The sequence below is a fragment of the Vollenhovia emeryi genome, unplaced genomic scaffold (genome assembly GCF_000949405.1).
Source record: "Vollenhovia emeryi isolate VEMERY1.0 unplaced genomic scaffold, V.emery_V1.0 DF939186.1, whole genome shotgun sequence".
Taxonomy (NCBI): Eukaryota; Metazoa; Arthropoda; class Insecta; order Hymenoptera; family Formicidae; genus Vollenhovia; species Vollenhovia emeryi.
Window position 1 is genome coordinate 139,601 of NW_011967180.1, and position 23,056 is coordinate 162,656.

General features: G+C 42.9%; 1 protein-coding gene across 1 annotated transcript in view; it reads right to left on the reverse strand.

Moving 5' to 3' along the window:
- The window catches only part of LOC105562583 (homeobox protein SIX1), a 33,352-nt gene extending 10,521 nt beyond the window's left edge, over positions 1-22,831 (reverse strand). The window contains exons 1-4 of the mRNA XM_012013543.1: positions 22,788-22,831; positions 22,484-22,679; positions 14,893-15,175; positions 13,518-13,752 (exon numbers count right to left, since the gene is read on the reverse strand). Coding sequence (XP_011868933.1) covers positions 13,518-13,752; positions 14,893-15,175; positions 22,484-22,679; positions 22,788-22,831 — 758 coding nt within the window. The remainder of the gene's footprint in view (positions 1-13,517; positions 13,753-14,892; positions 15,176-22,483; positions 22,680-22,787) is intronic.
- Between the last annotated feature and the right edge of the window lie 225 nt (positions 22,832-23,056).

Genomic DNA, 23,056 nt, shown 5'->3' on the forward strand with positions numbered 1-23,056 from the left:
GCGCGCGGAAGAAAAGTGTTTCTTGCTGGGATACGATCAGCAACGCTGAACATCGTAACGTGCTATTGTAAGAGATGTGCTACTTAAGAGGTACACATAGTAATAGTAGTAGAGATGTAGCAGGTGGAGGCTAGTCTTCAACGTCACCTAGATCTAAAAGTTCCTCTGTAACTCCTCGCCCCGTGGTGTTAAAGAGGCTGCCTGCTCTTTACCATTGTGTTAGCAGGAAGGTTGTAGAGGTGCACGTAAGGTAAATCAATTTTTAGCGAAGGATTAATTAGCAGTTCGGGACCATCAATTATTCTTACCATAAATTATTAAGACGTTCTGTCAAATTGAAACTCTGAAATATCAATTCGCATCGGGGTTTTTTGGTCCTTAAATGATTCATGGTGTGAACGCTTTAGGAAAATTCTTAGACCAAAGAGGAAAACGGAACTCAAAATTGTCGAAATCCATAATTTTTGCCCGCGTACTTCGAATCGGATATGTATCTCAAATTAGCCAATCACGTGGCCGGTACGTTCCCGTTACGGGACCCGAAAGACGGTCGCGCGTTGATTGAAGAGGATGAACGTTCTATCGCAAGCCGCCACAAAGGACTCGTCTGAGATTGAAAGGCGCCACTGAATACGCAATGCTCTTTCGCTGCAATGAAAAAAAAGAGGGGGGGTTGGGGGAGAAAAACACGCGAGAGAAAGAGACAGAGAGGAAAGGCGGGCACGGCCATGTTGGATCTTCTCAGCCATTTTTGGGGACGAAAAAAGGCGGGGTACGGACCCGCTTCGTGAAAACCGCTTTGAAGAAGACCATGTCAAATCTGACAGCTTGCGGGAAGGGTCCACATATGGGCACGTAAGGGCCGAAAGGGCCCGCCTCGTCCCCGCTGCCAGTTGAAAAAGAGCGAGGCTGCTCTACTCCCTGCTCTCCCCTCTCCGTATCCCCGCGATTGCCCGTCGTCTTTTCCTGTTCTTGTTTGGAATCGTGGGGGACAGAGGGGCATTCATTCATGCACGCATTCCCAGAATGCAACGCGCGTGCGAGTGTGTCCAGTACACGCATGGGCCGCCCCCCCCCCCTCCGGTAGGGGCCCGCGCGGAGGGACATGGCGGAGAAGATAAAGCGAGTACCACGACGCGGATATCTTCGGGACCGGAAAAGCGTCGAGTCGAAAAATGCCACGTGGAGTGTAACAATATATTAAAAATGTATTACTGCAGTTGTAGCAAAAAATTTTGCACAAAACACCAACTGTGATCAACTATATTATCATAAAGGCTTTAATGGCTTTTTTGTACATTTTCCATACCAAAACTGCAGGAATTTCTCGAATAAGACACAAAAGTGAAGAAAGTTGCAGGAAACTACAGAAATGTGCTTTCAAAAATAAGTAAAACATATACAATAGTTGAAGTTTGGTGATATATTGGCTGTAGAAGTACTTTTTCAGAACTTGTTTCTCATGAAGAGAATAGGTGGTAGACTTGCCACAAAATTTGTCACTAACGTCGAAAGTAAATTCTTACAGCTCTTTAAAAAAAGAAAATGGAAATAACAAAGAGTATAGAAATGAAAAGTGCAGAAAGGTCAGTTACTTGGAGACTTAATCTGCAAATGCAACAAATACATAGATCTTTTTCTTTAGAACAGTATTGACACACCTTCAGAAAAATAAATACGCTTTCGCGAAAATTGCATAAGCCAAGAGTCACTTCGACCTTGACGGGATTGAGCCGCGCCCAATTCCTGCGTGCAAGTGTGACACGGAAGTGACGCGCCGTCGCGGAAAATCGCTCGTCGAACGTCTGAGCGATTTCCTTGAGTCTGTCTGGCCTCTCTCGCGCGATTTTTCAAGACGTTGTACGGTTGCACAACGAGGCCGAACTCGATGCAGAAATATAAACGAATGCAGGCTTGCATACATATAGCAGCGGCGAGTTTAAGCCGAGTGGCATCGACAAATGACTGCGATTAGAAAATCCCAACGAAAACAGAGATTTCGTAAATATTATCGAATATTAATCTTTAATAACATTAATATGTGACCGATAAAATAAATATTTTCCTTGTAAAGAAAACATAGTTAATTTGAGGAAAAGTTTAAGAAGCAAAAGTCGAAAATCTTTCCCTCTTCTCTTCTTCTCGTCGGAATCCCAGATACGATTTACGGCAATCCGTCGCCTAATTCATCAGTTTAATTGCGACATAATGCGGTATTTAGTGTGTATACGTTGGATTAATTAACGTGAAAGATTTGACATTTAGAGTCCACGACTTGGAAGCGGATACGGCAGTAGCGGCTATACGACACACGGCGTTGAAGCGAGTTCTCTGGTTACAGACACGGGCAGCGCGCTGCCCAGACACCGTGCCCGCTGTAACCGTAAACCAGGGAATGGTACCAGTATTCGCGGCTATTTCGGGGCCACGTCGGCGCTACGATTTGAACGAGTGTCTCCTTCCGCTTGACCCGAAAGCATCTTTATTCGCACGCGAAAATTTACGCGACGGCTCGCGTCATTCGCGAAAGAAAGAGAGAGAGAGAGAAAGAGAGAGAGAGAGAGAGCGATATCGGTAAACGCATTTTCGGTTACGCATCGGTGCGACATGCCATCGATCGAGATTTTCGCGAATGATTTGCACACGGGGAGAGAATTTTCTCTTAAAATTTACCCTGAAAATCACGTAATCGTGAGACAACGTGGCATTTTGAAGAGCTTTATGAGAGTTTTTTTAAATTCTACTACGGTAAAATACGTATTAAATATAATTACTAGTAAACTGCATGGTAAAATTTTAAAAAACTCTCATAAAATTCTTCGAAATACCGCGTTGTTCCACGGTTACATGTAATTTTCAGGATAAATTTTAAAAGAAAAATTCTCTCCGTGCGTACAACGGGATTAAAATTTCTTTCATCGAAGTCTCGGCACATGTTGGCCAATAAGACGCGAAAATGTCGGATGTAAATAAATAAAAAAGAAAAAAAACGCGAACGGATTTTAATACACTGGTAAAATGCATTTAATACATTTATTACATTAAATGTTTGAAATTCTACATCGTCTTAACGTAGCACTATTAGCGCGAAATAGAAAAGTTATTCATATTAATATATTATAATAAATCATTTATATCGCATTCAAAATTACGCGCCCTGTAAGATCGAATATTGAAGAATCGATTGTCTGAATTATACAAGTATAACTCATGCATTTCGGAATAAGAACAGAAGCTTCAATTTAATTACGCGTTGCCTATTAACGTAGAGGGCAGTTGTTGCTTAAGATGATCTGAGTTCGTTTTCTTTCCTCGAAGGAACGTGCCGCCGTTTGCTCGTCCGACATATACATCGATTTAACCGATCCACAAAAAAAGAATTTCTTTGGACGGTACCTCGAGTCTTCGCGTGATTAACGGCGACGGACGCGACAATCGTCAAAGTTAGCCAGTCGGACGCCATGTCGAAAGTACCTACGTAGGGCGTACCGGGTGTACGAAGGGCGAGGTAAAGTAGCGCCACCCTCTTTGTGTCACCGACGAGTCTCTGCTTTTCAGAAGGAGTCAATATTGGCGTAGCCACCCCTGTCTCTAACCCTTACCGACCACCCCCCGCGGCCGTTACCGCCCTCTCGACGCCGACTCCCCCATCTGTCCCATTCCACATCCGGCGAAAGTACACTGTCCCTTCCAGAAAACCCGGCACTTCGATTATTTTTAACCCCCTTGTCTGCGAATCGATACTCGCGGTTAATCAACCGCCGGATAATCGATTAAGCGAAATTGTCCCGCTAAATTTTGATCGAGTATGAAAACGTAAGCGCGAACTTACTTTACGTCTTAAAGATTGAGAACGCAGATTATTATAAAAAATGCATATTTAGCCAGATTATGCGACCACAAGTAATGCTCGAAAGTCACTTTAAAGTATTAATATAAGGTATTATCCAAGTGCGAGTAAGATGGATTAATCGAGATTAATAAAGCGATAGGAAAAAAAGATTTTTTTTATTGAATTTTGCGCAATATTGCACAGTAATAAAATAATGATTGAAAATTTAATATTTAATATTCATAAAAGATTTAATAAAAGATACATGTATTGTTCAATCAGGTGAAAAATATGTTTCAGCAATATTAAACATAAAATCGTAATTGCGTATCACATTTCATTTTTATTCCATATTACTGCGTAACTTCGCAAAAAGTTTGACGTTATAGATATGTATTTTTACACCATTACGCAGTAAATGCATCGGGGTTACTGAAACTTAATCTTTTTACCCCCCGACTTTATGATTATTATTATAGAACATAAAATGATTTAAAAAATTTTATGCTAAAAATATCTTTTACGCGCAAAAATTTTCAATTTAATTTCATTTTTAATTCGTTTAACCTTTTTCCTGCGATAAAAGTTTATTATATAGAATTCATCAAGATAGTCGTAATTGTCGTCAATGCGAAAGTCCAATATTTTTCAAAGGTACAATTATTAATTATTACTCATTAGCCACACTTCTCTGTTTTATACCCAAATACATTTGATATTGAGGAAAACTATATTTGTATTTATATACGTATTTGTGTGATAATATACTGAAATTTTTACATTTTGATAGAAATATGATCGAAGATATTTTTGCATCATGGAAGTGCTTAAAAAATAGGCAACTGTAATATCTTTGTGTGCATACTCGTGCACACCGACACCACTCACACAATTTTATTTTAAAATGAAATAATTGCAAAACCTGACATTTTACAGATATGTATTTATACGGGGAAGAGTCGATTTCTTGTAAAAATATCCGAAAGAAGGTGGTAAAATTTCTTGTAGTTAGATTTATATCGGGTAATTAAATTTATCCAAGCCTGTTTCAGAGTCACATTTATACGTCTATTCTGTAAAATTTTTGCTCTCTAAGCTTTTCCTTCTTTTCGCTCTTCTTTCTCTTTTGCTCTGCAATGCTACGTAGCTTATACACGGGGAAAATTTTATCTTCAAATTTACCCTGAAAATCATGTAATCGTGCGACGACACGGCATCTTGAAGTAATAAAATATATACTAATTGTAAGTATAATTACTAGAGTAAAATGTGTGGTAAAATTTCAAAAAGTCTCATAAAATTCTGCCATGTCCCACGATTACGTGATGTTCAGGATAAATTTTAAGAAACAATTCTGTCCCTGTACAGATAGAGCGTTACACGTACTGAATTTTTACCCCTGACTGCTGTCAACCGAATGCTGATACTACGGAGAAAGTACGAGTTTTACTGAAGCGAATTTGTTGTAATCGCGATATTCCCGATTTTTTATTTTCCATTAACCTTATTACATCCAATAGTATTCGCAATTATCCCGATCGGTCCTTTGTACAACTTTTGTACACGGTTGACTACAGTTGTCATTTCTGAAATGTGCAGCAGCTTGATCCAGCGTGCCGCCCTTCTTTGTTCACGCGTAGAATTTTACGGCGGTGATACGGCGAGATCATCGAGTCCGGTTCGTAGAAAACGTCAGAAGAACCGCACACGTCGCCCGATAAAACGTCGCCACAAACAAACGCGGTGAGCAGCCGAGCGCGTGTGTTTCGCTTATGCGGCGCGAATAAAACGTCCGTCCCTAATCTAATCTAATCTAAAGTGGACAATCTCTGACGGCCGACAAATGAGAGAGACGTTAATCTTGCTGCCAGTAGTTTCCAAGCGACGATCATGGAGTAGCACGGCGCGTGTTTACTATTTAATTATTAATTCGGAATAAGCGTAAAGTACCTCTTCATTTAGATTGTCTCGCAGCAAACTTGGCGGACTTGTCACTGTGTAAACATAGAAGGCGCGCGAAATAAATTTAATAAAATTTAAATACAGTAAATCTCTTATGAGACAATAAAAAGTAAAAATTATTGGGCGAATTGCCGGAGGGAAAGTATGTACCTTTGCGGCTGAAAAGCGGCTGTATTAATTTGTACGAAATTAATTGCGACGATGCCAATCCCTTCGGGTGATGTACGTAGTAACGTAAATCTAGAATTTCATGAAATTTCTATATTTTATAACGCGATCGATCGATCGAATCGAGGTCAACGCCGACGGGAGTCATCGATTGGATCGGACCGGGAGAGACGACTTAAATTTTAACAACAAATCGATCGCACGGGATAAGATTGTCGGCCGGCTGGAAATAACGTCCCTTCTATGTCCCTCTCCCTCCATTTTTACTCTCCGCGCTCGTCGGACGAAGGGGACGAGCGAGGACGAAGGCGAGGGCGAGGGTTCGAGGGTTGGTACATTAGCAATGTTTTGTTGACACTGGAGAACAACGACGAAGCCATTACTGGCTTCTGCCAGCGTGATATAGCCCTTCGATCCATCGTGAAAGCCGGCGAGCGGCAAACTCGCTGTCGAGAGAAGCGACTCTGCGCGAGTCTCTTTCTATCACGCGAGACGTCTCGCTGTTGCAAAATTGTTTTCTGTACATTCCTAATTTTCTCATTTAAAGTGTTTCGGAACCCATGAGAAATCCTGGCATCGAGCGGATTGTACAGTTGCGTCTATAATTTATAATTTATAATTTACAATTTATAATTTAAAAAACGAAGTTGCTTGAAACGTTAACGTCATGGGCTGCCGCAAACAAAAATAATTCACTCAGTTGTACGCGCTATGGATTTAAATTTTAAGCATTGAACTGAATACAGGAAGAAAAATTGTTTAACGACTTTAAACTGGCTAAGGTGGTTTAATTTAGCAATTTACTCCAACGTTTCGACCATATTGTGGCCCTTTTCAATATATGGATTAGTTAAAAATTAAATTGTAAAAGAGCTGTCATCCCTCTTTGGATATTGATCGGAGAAAATTGTGTTTGAAGGCGGATGACATCACTTTTATAATTTAAGTTTTAACTAATCCATATATTTCCTTGTTCATCAATTACTGGCGACAATAATATTCTTCTTGTTATTGAACTAAGTATCCAGATTATTAAGACAACTTATTAACACAACCGATGCTTTTCATTCATTAATACTGATGTCGTTTCAACGATTTTATTTCGATTACACTGATTTCGTTGAGACATCATTTTTCTTCCGCGCGGAAATCGGAAATAATCAAATGCTACTCCCAGAACTCCCGAATCTCCGTCACGCTCCACCCTGTCTCGAGTTTCCTCGTTTCAATACCGATAAGATTCTCGGTGTAAAAGTCATTCGACTTACGAACAATAAATTCGAAACACGATAAGTCGGTTGGAGAGCGATCACGGGATGTCCGTACTTCGAGCTTTATTTATTTCCATCGTCACGATGTTGCTCTCTCGGCCTATCGCTCGGAGCTACCCTACGGGGAATGGCTGCTCCGTGACTCTTTCTACCGCGGGACGATAATAAAGACGTTTTAAGCGCCACGTACAAGCGCGGCCGCTCTCGCGCAGAGAAAGTGAGAGAGCAAAAAAAAAATATATATATATATACAGAGCGCGACCAGCGCGTGCGGTCGGGAGTTTATTTTCGACTGCAAAGAATGAAGGCACAATGCACTCGCGGATGCACCGGCGTCCACATATCCCCGTCTCTCCCTCCGCCCACTCCGACTACTATTGTTTGTCGTTCTGACGATGATCGAAATCGACGCGTTTTAAGTGTCACGCATATACAACGGCACGAAAAAAGAATCTCAGCGCGAAACACGCGGCGTTTATTTTTTCAAGCCGAGCGATAGAATCGATATTAAAAAAAAAGAGCCGACTGACCGATGTTTTTCAAATCTTCGAGAGCAACACGGCGCTGCCGAAAACGTTGAAACTACGGCGCGTTCTTTTTTTTATCCGCGAAAATGTGTCGTTGCCGCCAACCGGATCGAGCTCTCGTCGCTCGAGCGGGAGATTCGTGGAGCGATCTCTTCGAGGGGATCCTAAAGCCGTCTGTTTTATCGACATTCTTTGGTTAGAAGTAATCTTTTAATTGGCTTTATAGAAACGCAAGACTCTTTTACGGAATTAAAGTACGCAGCAAAATCTAGACTGTGCTGGTCGACTTTATATAAAAAACGAAAAAAAAAATTAAAAATTTTTACTAATTTTTGGTACACTTGACGACACAATATTTGCTTGATACAAGAATTCTACATTAAATATACACAAAATGAGACCAGCGTTGCTCTGGGACAACATATCAGAACAATATCGTGCAATTGGAACTAATGCCCGTTCTACACCTAGGGATGATCCTACTTGTGGCTCATCCGACACTGATCGAGTTCGCCAGCGGCCTTAGGATCCCCTTAGATCAGCGCTCGGCGCCATTACCCTCTATTGTCAGATATTGTTTATATTATTTTTAGCCCAACGGCGCCGAAGTGATCGTCCAGCGGACCAAAGCAGCACCGGGGAACCTCTATTCCCTCGCGCCTGCAACGCGACACCGCACGCGCACCGTCGGAAAATTTCGTGGCGCGACGGAGGACGCGCGTGGAGCGAGGCGGATTATCCGGCGCCGTCGCCGATCATCTTAATCAGCATCACCGCGTTATCTCGCGTTTGGGCGATACACGCACGCTCCGCCGTCACCGGACACCGAATACCGAGAACAGCGGTTCCGTTATCGTCGGGAGCGATGCAACAGCAACGGCGTTGTCGCCGTCGACGCACCGCGTCGTCATCGCCGTACCTCGCGCGTTTCTCAAAGTGCAGCGGATGCACTTCGGATGCACGGCTGGATGCTGATGACTTTGTGTCTGCGTGCCCGCCGCGCGCCGGACCGGCGCAAATAATCCGGCGCTGATTACGCCCGGGGAGGTTCCTCCTCCCTCTTTGCCGCCACCCCTCTTATCGGGGTCGGCCCCGGTTTTTTTCAGTATGCAAAACAGTCGTGGCATACCGCGCGGGATTTTATCTCGATCGTCGTATCATTGTTTAAAGTTTGTTACAGAAAGAGAAAGAGAGAGAGAGAGGACGGTCCGTGAGGGCTAGGCGTGTACGAGTGTTATGGGCGTTTCGAGAATCCACCGTGTTTAGATCGGCCTTATCTTTCGCGCGATTTGAATCTTATATACTTCCGCTCTGCGCGTGTGTCGATAATTACGGCCAACCGATACCAATTAATTCGATCGTTACGACTCGAGAGAGCGCACGCAATCGTTATCTCTTTACATAAATTGCTGTGTAGATCGGTGTAATCGCGCGCTTAAAAAAAAAAGAAGAAAAGAGAGCGATAAGCCGGCGAAAATTAGATTATGACCTAATGGTAATTCAGTGCTATTTTTGTCACGATCGCCGTGACCGTCGTGTATCGTTGTATATACGAATTATTAATCGCCGCTTTAATTTCTATTACGCGGCAGAATTCGCATCCGACGTTAACCATCCGCTATCGGCGAATACGTTGAACGCAGCGCGCAATTCGTTATCTCTCAAAATTCACTTTGCCCTTTTTTCGGGGCGGTCTGCATTTTATTGAGCGTGCGCGTTATATCGTATCGAAACGAGGTAGTTAAATCGTTCGATAACAGCTCCCGGGGGAGGACTGTGGTCCCCGTATTTGACGTTTTTTGTCTGTTTGCAGACGCCCACGAGACGCCCCTGTCCCGAGGGGCTCGTCGGGACGCCGCCCCTGCACACGCAAGATACTCACTTAATTTCCGGCTACATGCACGTTTAGCGGTTAAATAACTATGGTCTTGAGCTTCACGTTATATTTTCGCTATTACAAACATTATAAATAGAATTGAGTTTTCTTCGGCGTCTGAAGTTTATCATACTCCATTTTGATAATGTCGGGTTAAAATGTAAAGCTGCGCCAAGACCTCAAAACCCTGATTTCTCATTCTCTATTGTATTCTTATCTCGGAGTACTTAATTATATTAATTGAAAAAAGTGGATTAGAGCGGATCAATTCGTTAGCGAACAATTTTTGCAAACATTGGTCGCCATTTTACCAATAGTTCTGTTCAGTTTTACAAGTTCCATCGGTAAGGATCTTATTGAGAGAAAGAAAACTGTCGCAATATATCATGTCTACATCGTCAAGTCGCGATCCAACGAAAACAGCCTCTTTTTTATGAGATTGTACTGTTAGATCTAAATGTTTTTGCAATGCCCGACATATCGTACTTTCTCCACAAATATATAAAAATAATTTATAACACTATTGTAGAAGTAAATTCGATTATATTCGTCGTATAATTTGCAAATGATTTACCGCACTCATATTTTCTCGCGCTCAAGCGTCTCGCATCCTTTTAATGTTTTGAAAACCGTCGTTGTTTCCGGCTGACACGGGAATAAAATCCACCCTCGTTCGTTAAACAAACTGTATTTTCTGCTGACTGTACATTAGCAGAAGTGTCAACGGGGAGTGTCATCATCGAAGGATACGCGGATCCGGCCGATCCATGCGAATCGTGGTCACGGTATTTTCTCGCGAGGGAGGAAGTGGGAAGCACCACCGTGGCAGGACCAGTACACACGTCATGTCACGGGGAACGTATCGGATTTCTTATGGCTTCTGTATATTCCCATGAACAGAGGCAGGAGATCAGAGTTGCGTGCGCGTCTACGAGGTGTACGCGAATTAACGCACTGGTTCCAAAGCGTTCGAGGCAGAACGACGAGCTACATCGGCGTACACAACCGCGTTCGCGGAGCACAATTTTAATCTTTAACGTTACGAGAAAATGTAAAATTCACCTTCGCACTTATCGAAACTTCAATTAAGATTCCAACAGTTTCAAACTCTCCATGTTCACACAAGGCGTGTTTTATTAAATCATTCCCATTGGAAACAAGTGGCTCGCGGAAATACGTATAATCTGCAGGCGAACCGTGTGTGTATGTGCACCTCGCGAGAAGTTCGCGCAGATCGAGTAGACCGTTCGAGACCGATACGTGAATTGTTAATTCCAGAGCGAAGCTCGTATCCAAGAATTTACGATCACCCTAGGCACACGACGGTGAATCTCGCAGACCTATCCGATAGCTTTGCGGATGCGTGTGGCATCATATTCGCTGGATACATTAATTACAGGAAATCCCTCAAAGTACCTACGCTCCCGAATCACCCTAATATTGCAGAAATATCCGTTTAATTGTTCCCGTCCGCGTATGATTTCGCGAACATTTGCCTGTCCGAATTTAATGGACTTTACATCGATCTCGGGCTGAACCAAATTCTTGGCAACTAGTAATTGTCTTACTAATATTATACTTCAACTTGATTCGTTATATTAATCTGCTTAGTTTACAATTTTATTTTACCTCGAAATCTCTTTAGGTTGCCAGTAATAAATAACAATAAATAAATTTTGGTCAACTTCAACTGGCACGTGTTTAATAAATTCAAAAAATACACAGCAACGTTTCGACCATGGGTTTTGGTCATTTTCAAGCAATTTCTAAAATGTACAATCAACATCTAGGTTAGAAACCTCGTGCGATATAAAGAATACATTGATAAATCATTACGCTAAAAGTGAAAGAAGCGAGATAAAAATTAATAGATACAATAAAAGATATCGTTTGTCACAGTGAATAATATAAACTGAGAGATTGAAAGTAAATCATGGACCAGTCTTTACCTTAACAAATAATCAAGCAAATGTAATATGAAGTCAACTAATAAAAGTCCGAAGGAAGTAAGTCATAATTATAAATTAATAAAATTCGTATGGCTCGTATGTGATAAACACAAATTTGAAGGAATAAAGGACTAATTGTAAGAGCCGTGACAGGGTGTTAGTGTTTAAATATTTTATTCTAAATTTATTGCGAAAAAATATCACCTCAGCCAGGGTTTGAACCTGGGCCTCCCTTCTCGCTAAGCGGGCGTCTCGACCATTTCGACCACCGAGGCATGTGGCAATATATTCATCGCAATAAACAGTCTAATGTTCATTCCCGAATGCCATCTATCGTGACTAGTATATTCGAAAAACTCATAATTAAAAAATTTTCCGGCGAACGTTAAAAGTATGTGGGCTACAAAGGCTGGAGGATGACTTTTATCATTTGCGAGTCATTCTTAAAGTCGACCAAAATTTATTTAATGAGATTATGCAGTCCAACATACAACATTCGAGGTTTCCTTTTGCAATGGATTTATATTCGGTTAACGAGTCAATTGATAAGCACGGCGTACTTTTGGACTAGCAGTGACTAGCGTCGCGAAGTGCTGAATTTCGCGGAAGAATTCGCGGGAGATTGGCTCTGTCAGCGGCCCAGATGGCCCAGCTGGTACTTATTTATTTATTATTCGCTCGCTCGCGCTCGCTCGACGGTGGAAAGGACGCATGCACGCATGCGACACGATGCTCTCGCTACGCGGCGGAAGGCATCGCGTTACGTACATAGTTATGGGGCCTCCGCTCGTTTCTAAAATCGGATGTAGAGCAACGACCTTCCAAACAACACGGGACTCCTACGGGCCGCGCCGCGCCGCGCCGCGCGCTTCTGTCCGCGAGAGACGAAAATTCCACGCCAGCGCGTCCGTTAATTGTGCAAGTCTTATTCATTAATGTCTGGACCACGGTTTTACTGGGATTCACACTTTCATACTCTTTATTCCCATCTATACATCGATGAGTTTCAGGCTGCAGTTCACACAGCTTCTGTAGAGGTCTGTGGTAGTAGACGAAAGTCTCCTATCATGACAGGCTCCTAATACGAGATAGCCGAGTTTCTACTAAATTAATAGGCGTCATCTGTCGGTTCCACCGTGAATTTAATGCCCTTGGGGTGAAATCTGATTAGTGGGCAATTCGTTGTTAGATCGTGTAACCGTTGCGAAAGAAGATTTGTGATTGAATTTGGACGTTGAAAACCTACTATCTCATAATAGAGGACTTTTCCGCTACGTACGTACAGCCTGGAACTCAGTGATTTGTATAGATGAGAAAAATGATAAAAGTGCAGGTCCAGGCGTCAACGAATAAGACTGTACATCTGCGTGCAATCGAACGCGTAAAAATATTGCCGGACATTGTTATTCGCTTGACAAAGTCGTTGAGAAAAGAAAATTTGTTCCACCCTTCCATCCGCCGCAATCATTGTAGTTTATCAAACGCGTTAACTTCGCGTCGCTATACCTTGCGTCGTTCCTGTTAATATCGCCTGCTACATGTGGGATGTACTCAACGTATTTCTGTTTAATCTGTTTAATAAAATACCTGAACGGCAACAGTTTTGTGTGCTTTTAATTTCGACAGGGAGAGAGAAGCTCCATCTTTTTGCCGTTGACCCAATTGGCCGCGACATTTCTCTCGCCATAGAGCGCTCGTTTCTTAGCGCATTTAAATTCTTACTTTTCTCTGTTATCGCTTTGAGATAGCTATAGATTTTTATGCATTTAATATCGTTGCGTACTTGAGTCTGCCACGAAGAAGCTTTCTTTTAATGAAACGCGTTTCTTTCTATCATTTCTTTCGGTTCTACCGGGGCGTGCGCGTATGATATCCCAATGACAGTTCAATAGGCGCAATTAAATGAAGTGTCTTCGGTGTTTGAAAACTCACCTATGCTCGGCCGCACGGTCTCTCTGTCTCCTGTTTTTGAACCAATTGCTGACTTGCGTGGTGGTAAGGCCGGTGCTCTCCGCCAATTCTCGCTTTTCGCGCGGCGACGGATACGGATTGGTGGCGTACCAATCTCTCAGGACGCTCCTGGACTTCTCCTTGAAGCAGTAAGACGTCTCCTCGCCGTCCCAGATCGTGCGCGGTAAGGGAAACTTACGACGCACTCGGTACTTGCCTGCAAGGCCAAAGATGAATCCTTCCGTGAGGACACTGCTTTCTCCCTCGGACAAGCGTTAAATCGAAATGCAATGTCAAAAGCGCCGCTGGCACCCGCGGAATACCGTCGCGCGAGTCTACCTGTATCTTTAAATACGCACGTGTTGAGGTCTCCAAGACAAACATTCTTTGGTGCCCCACGAGGGAAAATTGTCATCGCGTACGCGGACTCGCGACGCCGCGAAAAACGGAAGAGGAAGCGGCGGGAGTGTGTTATGCGCTCCGGTCCTCTCAGCGTCCTCACAGAGGCACGCTTTGTTTCTAGCTTCTCTCTTTTGGGGACGGATTTGGTTTCTGGGCCGAGTGCAACGACGACGACGTCGTCGTCGTCGTCGACTTCGCGCGCGACGTTTGCGAATAGGATCGAGCGGGTAAAATAGGGCCAAGTCTATACAGCCCATTAGGCTCGTACGATAATAACTTTGTTCGTCCGTTTGGCTGTTAATGTCGACGAGATCATGCGACGTGCATTCCGCGCGCGGAGTGTGTCCTGAGTGCGAAAATAAATGCGGCGCGTATTGAAACGCGAGATTTAAATACCACTTGCCGATATTTACTTGATATTTTACGTCGAGAGGTCGGAAAGTATCACTCAGAAATTATATACAGCGAATTATTAAAAATTACGGGAAACGGCGAGAACATTTTGGCAGTTATATTGTTTTGTAGCAACATATTAATTCAGTGAGAAATACGGTTTATACATCTTTGTGTCTGCTTGGATTTTCTAATCTTTAATGGAAAATATTAATCATTTTTAACGATTCTTTAGTCTATGTGAATCTTATTAAACATTATACAATATATTTCTCTGCGTCTCTTTTCATCGATCAACACCGACTAGTTTTTCAACGAAGATGGGAGACTAAAGTTATACTTTTTAAGATCTACAAAGATATTTCGCCAAGCCCAAATAATCGTTGATAAAAACGAGGGATGCGTACTGAATAAAACGCTCGAAATTAGAAATTAGCACTTAACAATCGCGTCACTAGGAAAACTGTTACATCGTCGAATTTACTCGGAACGATTTTTACCGATCTCACTACCTGTACACGCAACGCAGAACAAAGTGGCTAAAAAAAAAAGCCTTACTAACCAACAGCGCCGAGGGGCCTTCCCCGCAGCCTCTCGGCTTCGATGTAGTGGGCCTTGAGCCAGAGAGCCTGCAGCTTCGGATGATTGTTCGGGCTGAAGGTGTGGCTCTCCAGGATCCTGTAGAGCTCCTTGAATTGGCCCCGATGGAAGGCGACGATCGCCTTGGCCTTGAGTACGCTCTCGTGACGGTGCAACCTGGTGCACGCCGGCAGAGACCATAGGAATCGGCTGAGCCTCTCCACGGAGCCCGCCTGCTGAAGAACCTGGACATTCGACACCATCGCCTTGAAGACGATAGACAGGGGGGGCACACTGTTAGTCGGCAAAACTCATCCCGGGTCTCCTCTTATTCTAGTGTATCTTGTATATGTCTGATTATTCACCTCTTTCAGTCGATCGTTTCGTTCAAGGAAGATGAGTCGGGCAACTACCAGTGACTAACAGGTCAATCGGGACAGTTTCGTGTAAAGGGGAACTGTGAGAACTAGGACGAGAATGGAAGAGATTACAGCAGCTGACGAGTGAAATAATCTGTTTTTGTAACTACAGGAAAAGTGTATCTTAAAACGGGAAAATTTACTTCAGATCAATTCTCTTACGCCTATGATTTTCAAGTCGAAGAAGTTCATCGAGATTTTATTTCCCATAGGTTTTAAGAAAGTGATATAAACAAGTCATTGTTATATTCAATTTAATTATCTACTGCGATTACATAAATAAAAAAAACTGATAAAAGCTGAGGCATAAATCGGAATACTATAATAAAATGATGTAAAATTACACAAAGACGCTAGAAAATGTTGATAAACTAACACGATGGCTCGAATTAATCCGAATACAATTTGTAAATTGAGGAAAACTTTGACAAAAACCAGTTTTAACGGATGTAAGAGTGTCTTCGTTATAATTAATTTCATTAGAACTTCTTTTTAAAAAGAAGAAACTGATGCAGGCTCAGATAGGACTGGTTTGCTTTTGGAACTTTTTAATCTTTTTCCTAAGGAAATATATTTTAACGACTATTCAAATTATCTTGAGTAGCTTTGTGTATTGTGCCATGGCATTTTGACAAAAAACTCGCTAGTGTGAAGATGTGGGATAGATTTGATTACACGCCCGATACTCGTTTTTTTTTCCAACAAAACCAGTGTCTCTTTGAAGTCATCGCATCAATAAAGAAGTTGAAAAATTGGCCTTGACTTGTGAGCACTTTCTTAGAACGATTTTTAAATCTTCCTCAAAAAAGTTAATTTTAGCGGGATTTTTAATGATCAATTCTATTTAATTTCGTAACTGTGTGAGATTCCAATGTTATAGCGGGATAAGGTTTCAGGAGTTCGAAGGGAAATGAATCGGGATGTCTACCTTCTATACCGATATATTAGCAGTCGAATTTTAATTAATTTTAATTAATTAAGTTTTTGCGAGCAAGCAGAAATGAGTCTTGTGTCTCAGAGCGATTAAAATTGTTTGATGCGTAATTCCGCGCTTCGAAATTATTATTCAGAATAGCCACACGAAACATTATCAAACAGTCGGTGGTTCCTTATGTCAAGATGTAAAGGAAAATTCTGTATATTTAGCAGTTTGAATTTTTAGAAGTATAAATATGTATCCCACAATAACGCGAGGCTACGGAATCGCGGGGAAACTTTGATAATCAAATTATAGAGCACGGAAAATCGTACAACCATGATTTTAATAAAGAAAATGCCATTTGATAGAGAGAAAAAATCTAATTGCGTGTAAAAGTACACTCGGCATATCTTTGACGTTTAACATGAGTATAATTTCTCGAAACGGCTATTAATGAACTTAAACGATCGCGTAACACGATCCTAAGTGGAACTATACATCAATTTTATTTCGTCGTATACTTCAGTTCGCTTTATCGGTACGAATCATGTTATCCCTTGCGCGTTCCACCGTTGACATAATTAACCACCGAGGATTCCGTCTGAGAAATGAGCTATCTATTTGCCGGTATCCGCGTATGTCTGCTCTGCGTCACTGACGTTTATTCGATATAACACGCCATATATTGCCGGTCTAGATATCGCCGTATTACGTATCTTTAATTTACACACAACTGATTTGCTAAAAGCGCGATATTATCGTAAAATCGATACGTCACTGGCACGTGTAAACTTTATTGCAATGCAACATTTATGCGCTTGTAAATAAGTACTCGTTTGATTCTAATTGCCTCTTTCGGCGATACAGACACAAGTGTAAAAATTTCATGTTGTACACGGGGAGAATTTTATCTTAAAATTTACCCTGAAAATCATGTGACTGTGGGACAGCGTGGCATTTCGAAGAACTTTCCGAGAGTTTTTTCAAATTTTACCATACATTTTACGAGTAAAATGTAAATAATATTGTACATTAAAAACTCTCATAAAACATTCTTCAATCAAGTCTCTTGAAATTTTGCACATCCTACTAGTAAAATGTATGATAAGATTTCGAAAAAAATCCCCATAAAATTCTTCAAAACGCCATATGTTGTCCCACGATTACATGAATTTCAGATAAATCTGGAGAAAAAATTCCGCGTGTCCATTTATATCTTTCTTCCTACATTTCTCGGCAATTATACATTAATATCAAGTTTAGTTTCGTATATTAAATTGATTTCATAAATCTTTCACGCCTGAAGTAAGTTGATATCGCGGACAGTCTCGAGATTTCCTTCTAGCGCACGAAATGAATTGCTGCGAAAATACCGAGATGGAAATTAAGACGTTGCCGATCGTACGCGGACGGGTGTCTGACGATCGCTTAATTAGCAATATTAGCTCTGTGCACCTGTCATATTTGTCTGCTCGCTGTCGTCGCTGGATGTCGCCGAATTTTCCGCGGTACGGCCGATTAATCTCGCCGCGTGGCATAATGAGGAATGAATGTCATGTCACCCAAACGAGGAGAAATGTACGACACAGATCTTAAGATCGGATTAACTGTCAACGATACAGATACTGATTAGAAGGAGTGCCGTTACGCGATTTTATCATTCCCCTTCCTTTTAAAACTGGACAACGTAGACACGCAAGGCGATGGTAATTTTTTTTATGTAAAAATTAAACGAGACGAAATGAAGGAATGTTCCATTCTATTCATTTAATAGATGAATGTGTATATTTAAATTAGTCTCGCTGAATCTTGGATGTTTGTACGCATGATGTGCATTAACAAATAATTACACTGTGTAATTAATAAATTTTATTCGACGATACTCGATGTACGTAGACATTAAAAATTGTTGGGATTAAAAAGATCGTATCTGAAGACATGATAATTCAATACATCCGACTAGGCTGCTATACTGGGATTTAAAAGTCGATGAATAGAATAAATGTAACTACACGGAGATTTTCTCTTAGAATTTTCTCTTAATTTTAAGAGAAAATTCTCTCTGTGTAGATTTCGGGGTGGGAGATCGTTCAGCCTCGTCACTTTTCTTTTCCTCGTAAGAGCGCAAGATCGATTCCGCTGCTATTCGGCGAGAAATGGATCGGCCGACACCCGGTGAAACGTCGATTTTATTTATGCATTGAAAAGGGAGCTATCATGGGCACCTCGAATGATACAAGACAACTAGCGCCCACGTGTCACAGAGTCACAGCGTATGGCAACAACCGCGATATTTCTGAACGAATCGATACGCGACAGCTACCCCGATATCGGGTCAGAATTCACGCATAACCAAAAGAGCCCTCGCGTTTCTCAAAGTCTAATCGTAGAATTTGAGCGCCATATGTGTCTGTGCGACGTGGGCAAGGAGTTTTTAGTCTAGCCGCATAATTATAGCGCTGGTACAGGGATATGCACGTGCAAGAACGCGCCGTGCAGCGATGCAATCTGCGGCCGATCACTTCCGCGTTTGGCAAACCCATCTTTTCGCACGCTCGTTATCTCACGTGGGCTACGATCGCCGTGCGTTCGTGAATATTGTCATCTTCCGTGGCGCACGAGGAATAGAAATTAACTCTTAATGTTCACGTGGCGAGTACGCCTACGCGGGTATAAGTGGAAACGAAGCTGAAAATTAAATAGACGACGCAACAACGGAAAAATTTTAAGGCGCCCAAAGGATGTGCGAAAGATTAAGATACACAGCCATTGACAAAATTATTAGGCACCCTTCTAATTATTATACTGCACTCAATCTTATACCTGGAAAATTTATATTAAAAAAAATTGTTTAGCAAAGCGTTCATTGCAGTAAACAACTTTCAAACAATAAAATCTTTCTGGTATTAGATTCAGTACAGTACGTTGGAAATCTAAGGGCCGGTTGTTTCAACCTCTCGATAAGCTAATATTTAAACTATACGTCTAGCTCTGGCTAATTTGAAGGAAAAACCAAAAGCACGTATATAATTTAACTATTAGTTAATTTACCGAGAGGTTGGGACAACCGGACCTAAGACCCGGTTTCACCAACGTCGCTTAACTTTAAGCTGAGTTTAATTCGTCCTTTGTCTCTCTTTCCAACTGTTACTTTAGCAAGAGACAAATATGAATTAAACTAAGGTTGTAGTTAAGCGACGTTTGGTGAAACCGGGTCTTAGTGTGTTACTTTTATGCACACATACACACGTGTAATTTGGTTAGGCACTTCTTATACGCTTCTTTTCGTTCAAAATCACAACACATGACTTGACATACGTTATTTTACACATTTCTTGCCATTTAAAAGGACTATTTTAAACATGACGTTCGTCAAGTCACGCGTCGCGATTCGAGACCGAAGAAAAGTGTGCAAAAAGTACTACGCCAAATTACACATATATGTGTATAAAAGTAGCACACTTGCAGCGAATTCGGTTGCTTGCACTAGTGCGCACTGAGTGCACACTAAGGCTTGTTCACAGTCAATTCTTATATTTAAGGGTCGTCCGAAATATCTCTTGAAATATTTCGTAGTCAGTAAAATGAACTGCATAGCATCCATGCGGATCATTTTTTGGCTAAATACTTTTTGAACGTGTATTTAAGACGAAGTTGAGCATAAAATTGACTATAAGCAGGCCTTAGTGTGCACTCAGTGCGCACTAGCGCAAGCAATCGAATTCGCCATTAGATTCGCAGTATAATGGTCAGGTGTGGGTGCCTAATAATTTCGTCTACGGCTGTGTGCATTCATGTTGCTTAGACCAAAAAGTATGGCATGATAATTCTTTCGTTGGAACGTGTCACATTTCCACAATAATTTTATCTACTTTCTGTCATCGTACAATCCAAACTGCGTTATGTTTCTTGATTTGGCAATCTAAAGATTCAATAGCTAGTCAGATTCGTTTAAGTGTTTTGTGTGCATTAAAATGTTCAATTTTATTCACAAAAACGATACTTAATGTCAAATATATCGTTCAACGCCGCGTCCTGATGCACCTCGACGAGGGCGCAGTAAAGAATCGGTGAAAAGTTTGCCAAACGCGAAAGAGATCGCCCCCCCCTCTCTCTCTCTCTCTCTCTCTCACTCTCTCTTTCCAACAGGACGAGTTAACATGTGGGACGTTCGATATGAGAGACGTAAACGTCGCGCGCAAAACAATTTACGGTTACAGTAAAATCGTGCAGATTCCATTAAGCGTGTGACATGCAAGCGAATCTTGGCGCGTAACGCTGCACATTGTCGGCGATGTAACGGCCGCGCGATCGCGGCGGCAATTTCGTCATCGGGACGTGTGGATCCTCGCCGTTTCCACACTTCGGTGCGGCGATCGTCACGACGGCTGGACTTGTATACAACGCTACCACGCCGAGGAGAAGTCGATTCATTCCAATTTGCAGTATTTAAAAAAGAAACTTGCAACCCAAAATGAGACGACATTTATCGCGATTAACGGTGGAATTTAATGGCCGTCACGTTTCAATGAAACCAAAAGCCGCGAATCGACCGGTATTTTCAGCCGAGGAAGGTGCAGCAACGCTAGCCAAGCTCGCCATCGGCGCAGCACGTTGTCAGCTGTGCATCGCGAATATTGCGCGCAGATTTCTGGCAGTCCTCGCATATTTTTGTTCGCGCTGACGTTAGAGCAATGTTGTTTTCTCTTTCTCTCTTGAGAAAGAGACGGTAGCACCGAACGGAAAGGGTTCGGCGCGAAACAATTACCGTCGAGCCGCGTGAAGACATCAATTGTACTGCACTCTCTGAGGCCCGGTTTGTCATTTTCTGGTTAACTGGTAACCAGGGGTTAGTCGACTCTCCATCTTTTTCTATATTGTTATCCAAGAAGAGACAGGCAATCGACTAATCTCTGGTTAACATTTGACCAGAAAATGACAAACCGGACGTTAAGGTCAATCGGTGCATCGTAACCGAATCAGCGAACATTCGCTGCTTTCAGTGATAAGCTTCACCGATTGACTTTTAGAGAGTGCACACGGGGAATTGTCTCTTAAAATTTACCCTGAAAATCGTGTGATCGTGGGACAACGTGTGGCACGTTTGAAGAGCTTTATGAGAGCTTTCTGAAAATTTTTTTAATATATGGTATAATTGTAAACAACTCATAAAATTCTTCGAAATGCCGCGTTGTCTCGCGATTGTACGATTTTCGGGACAAATTTTAAGAGAAAATTCTCCCCGCGTATAATTAATACGGCGACCGGACGTAACACTGGCGTTTAAGAACGTTTAAATCTGGATTTTAATTGGAGTGCGAATAGACTGCGCGCTTTCTATAAACGCGACGCACAGCATTCAACAGCTGAATGCAGCCAGGCGCGCATTACGCGGCTAAGGATCCTCTAACAAGAGTCACGAAACAACGTCAAATTTAGATCGTATGCCAGACAAGACGAATGACGCTCGAATGAGGTTTAGAGATCAGCCTGATTTGTCAGATGTTCCACTGAGCGTATTTTTGAGGACCGACTCCCTCGCCATAAATCAATTTGGATCCTAACGTAATCTCATTGTCACACAGGAACAAATAATTGAATTACGATTTATATGCTGTATTTGCATATATTTATACACTCGAGAATATTCATGGTTGCATCATTGATAATTTGAGAGTCAAAACCGCCGGCCATCGGGGACTCGACCGTGAATCTTTTTCTCTATAGCGTGAAAAGTGAAAAATTTCATTAACATCGACTGATCTCTTTCGCAAGGTCGCGTCTCAAGTTTAACGTAATTTCTGGTTTTTGTGCTTGAACGCTCTTTTCTGGATCAAAATGAGCGTTCAAGCACGAAAACCAGAAATCGAGATACGACCTTGCGAAAGAGACCAGTCGAAATTCAATATTCGCCGCTGGAATTTTTCACCTTTCACGAGTTCACGTTAGAGGAAAAGATCCCCGCGGTCCCTTGAGCGCAATTACAAGCGCGAGGGATAAGCGCGCGCTTACAAATCTCAGAACTCAAAGCTCAATGTCGAAGGAGTCGGTAGTTTAGCTTCCGCCCTCTCTCTCTCTCTCTCCGCTTTTCCAGCTCTCCTTTCTTTGAAGTTACTTAATTACCTCTATCGTGGCAATCGTCTAACCCGCTTTTTCAGACTTGCTCCGGTCTACTCGGTACATTTTCGTGTCTCTTGTCGGAGGAGCGCCACGAAACAAGCGGTCACACGACTTACCTCGCAAACACACGCGACTTGCTCCTGCGTGAAGCCGAAACTCGGCAGCTGGCCGTTACCGCTGCCTCCGGCGGAGCTCGCCGGGCTGTCCTGCGGGCTGTAGCTGGCCGCCCCGGTCGCGCCGGGCGTGTAAGCGTTCTCCACCGTGCCGCCCGTCGACGAGTGCCCGGTCAAGGGCGTGGGCGTGCTCTGAGGGCTGTAGTCGCCGGCGGCGGTACCCAGGACGTCCGCTCCGCTGCCGCCGCCGCCGCCGCCGCCGCCGCCGCCGCCGCCACCGCCGCCGCCGCCACCGCCACCGGATGACGGGCCCATCGCGCCCCCGTTGCCAGCGGTGCCCCCGTAAGCCATCATGGCTGCGTCATCTCCGGGGTCCACGACGACCCCCCGCACGGCACCGCCGCCCTCCACCGTTGTGACGCGATCGTCCTCCCCGCTTCGCGTGCGCGACCGCGACCGTGACGGACCGCGTCGCCGCTCGCGGATTCCCCGCTCCGAAGCTACGCGCAAGGAAGCCCTCCCCCCCCTCACTCGCCGCTCATCCTCCGCGGGGCGAGTCCTTCGCGGGGATCACTG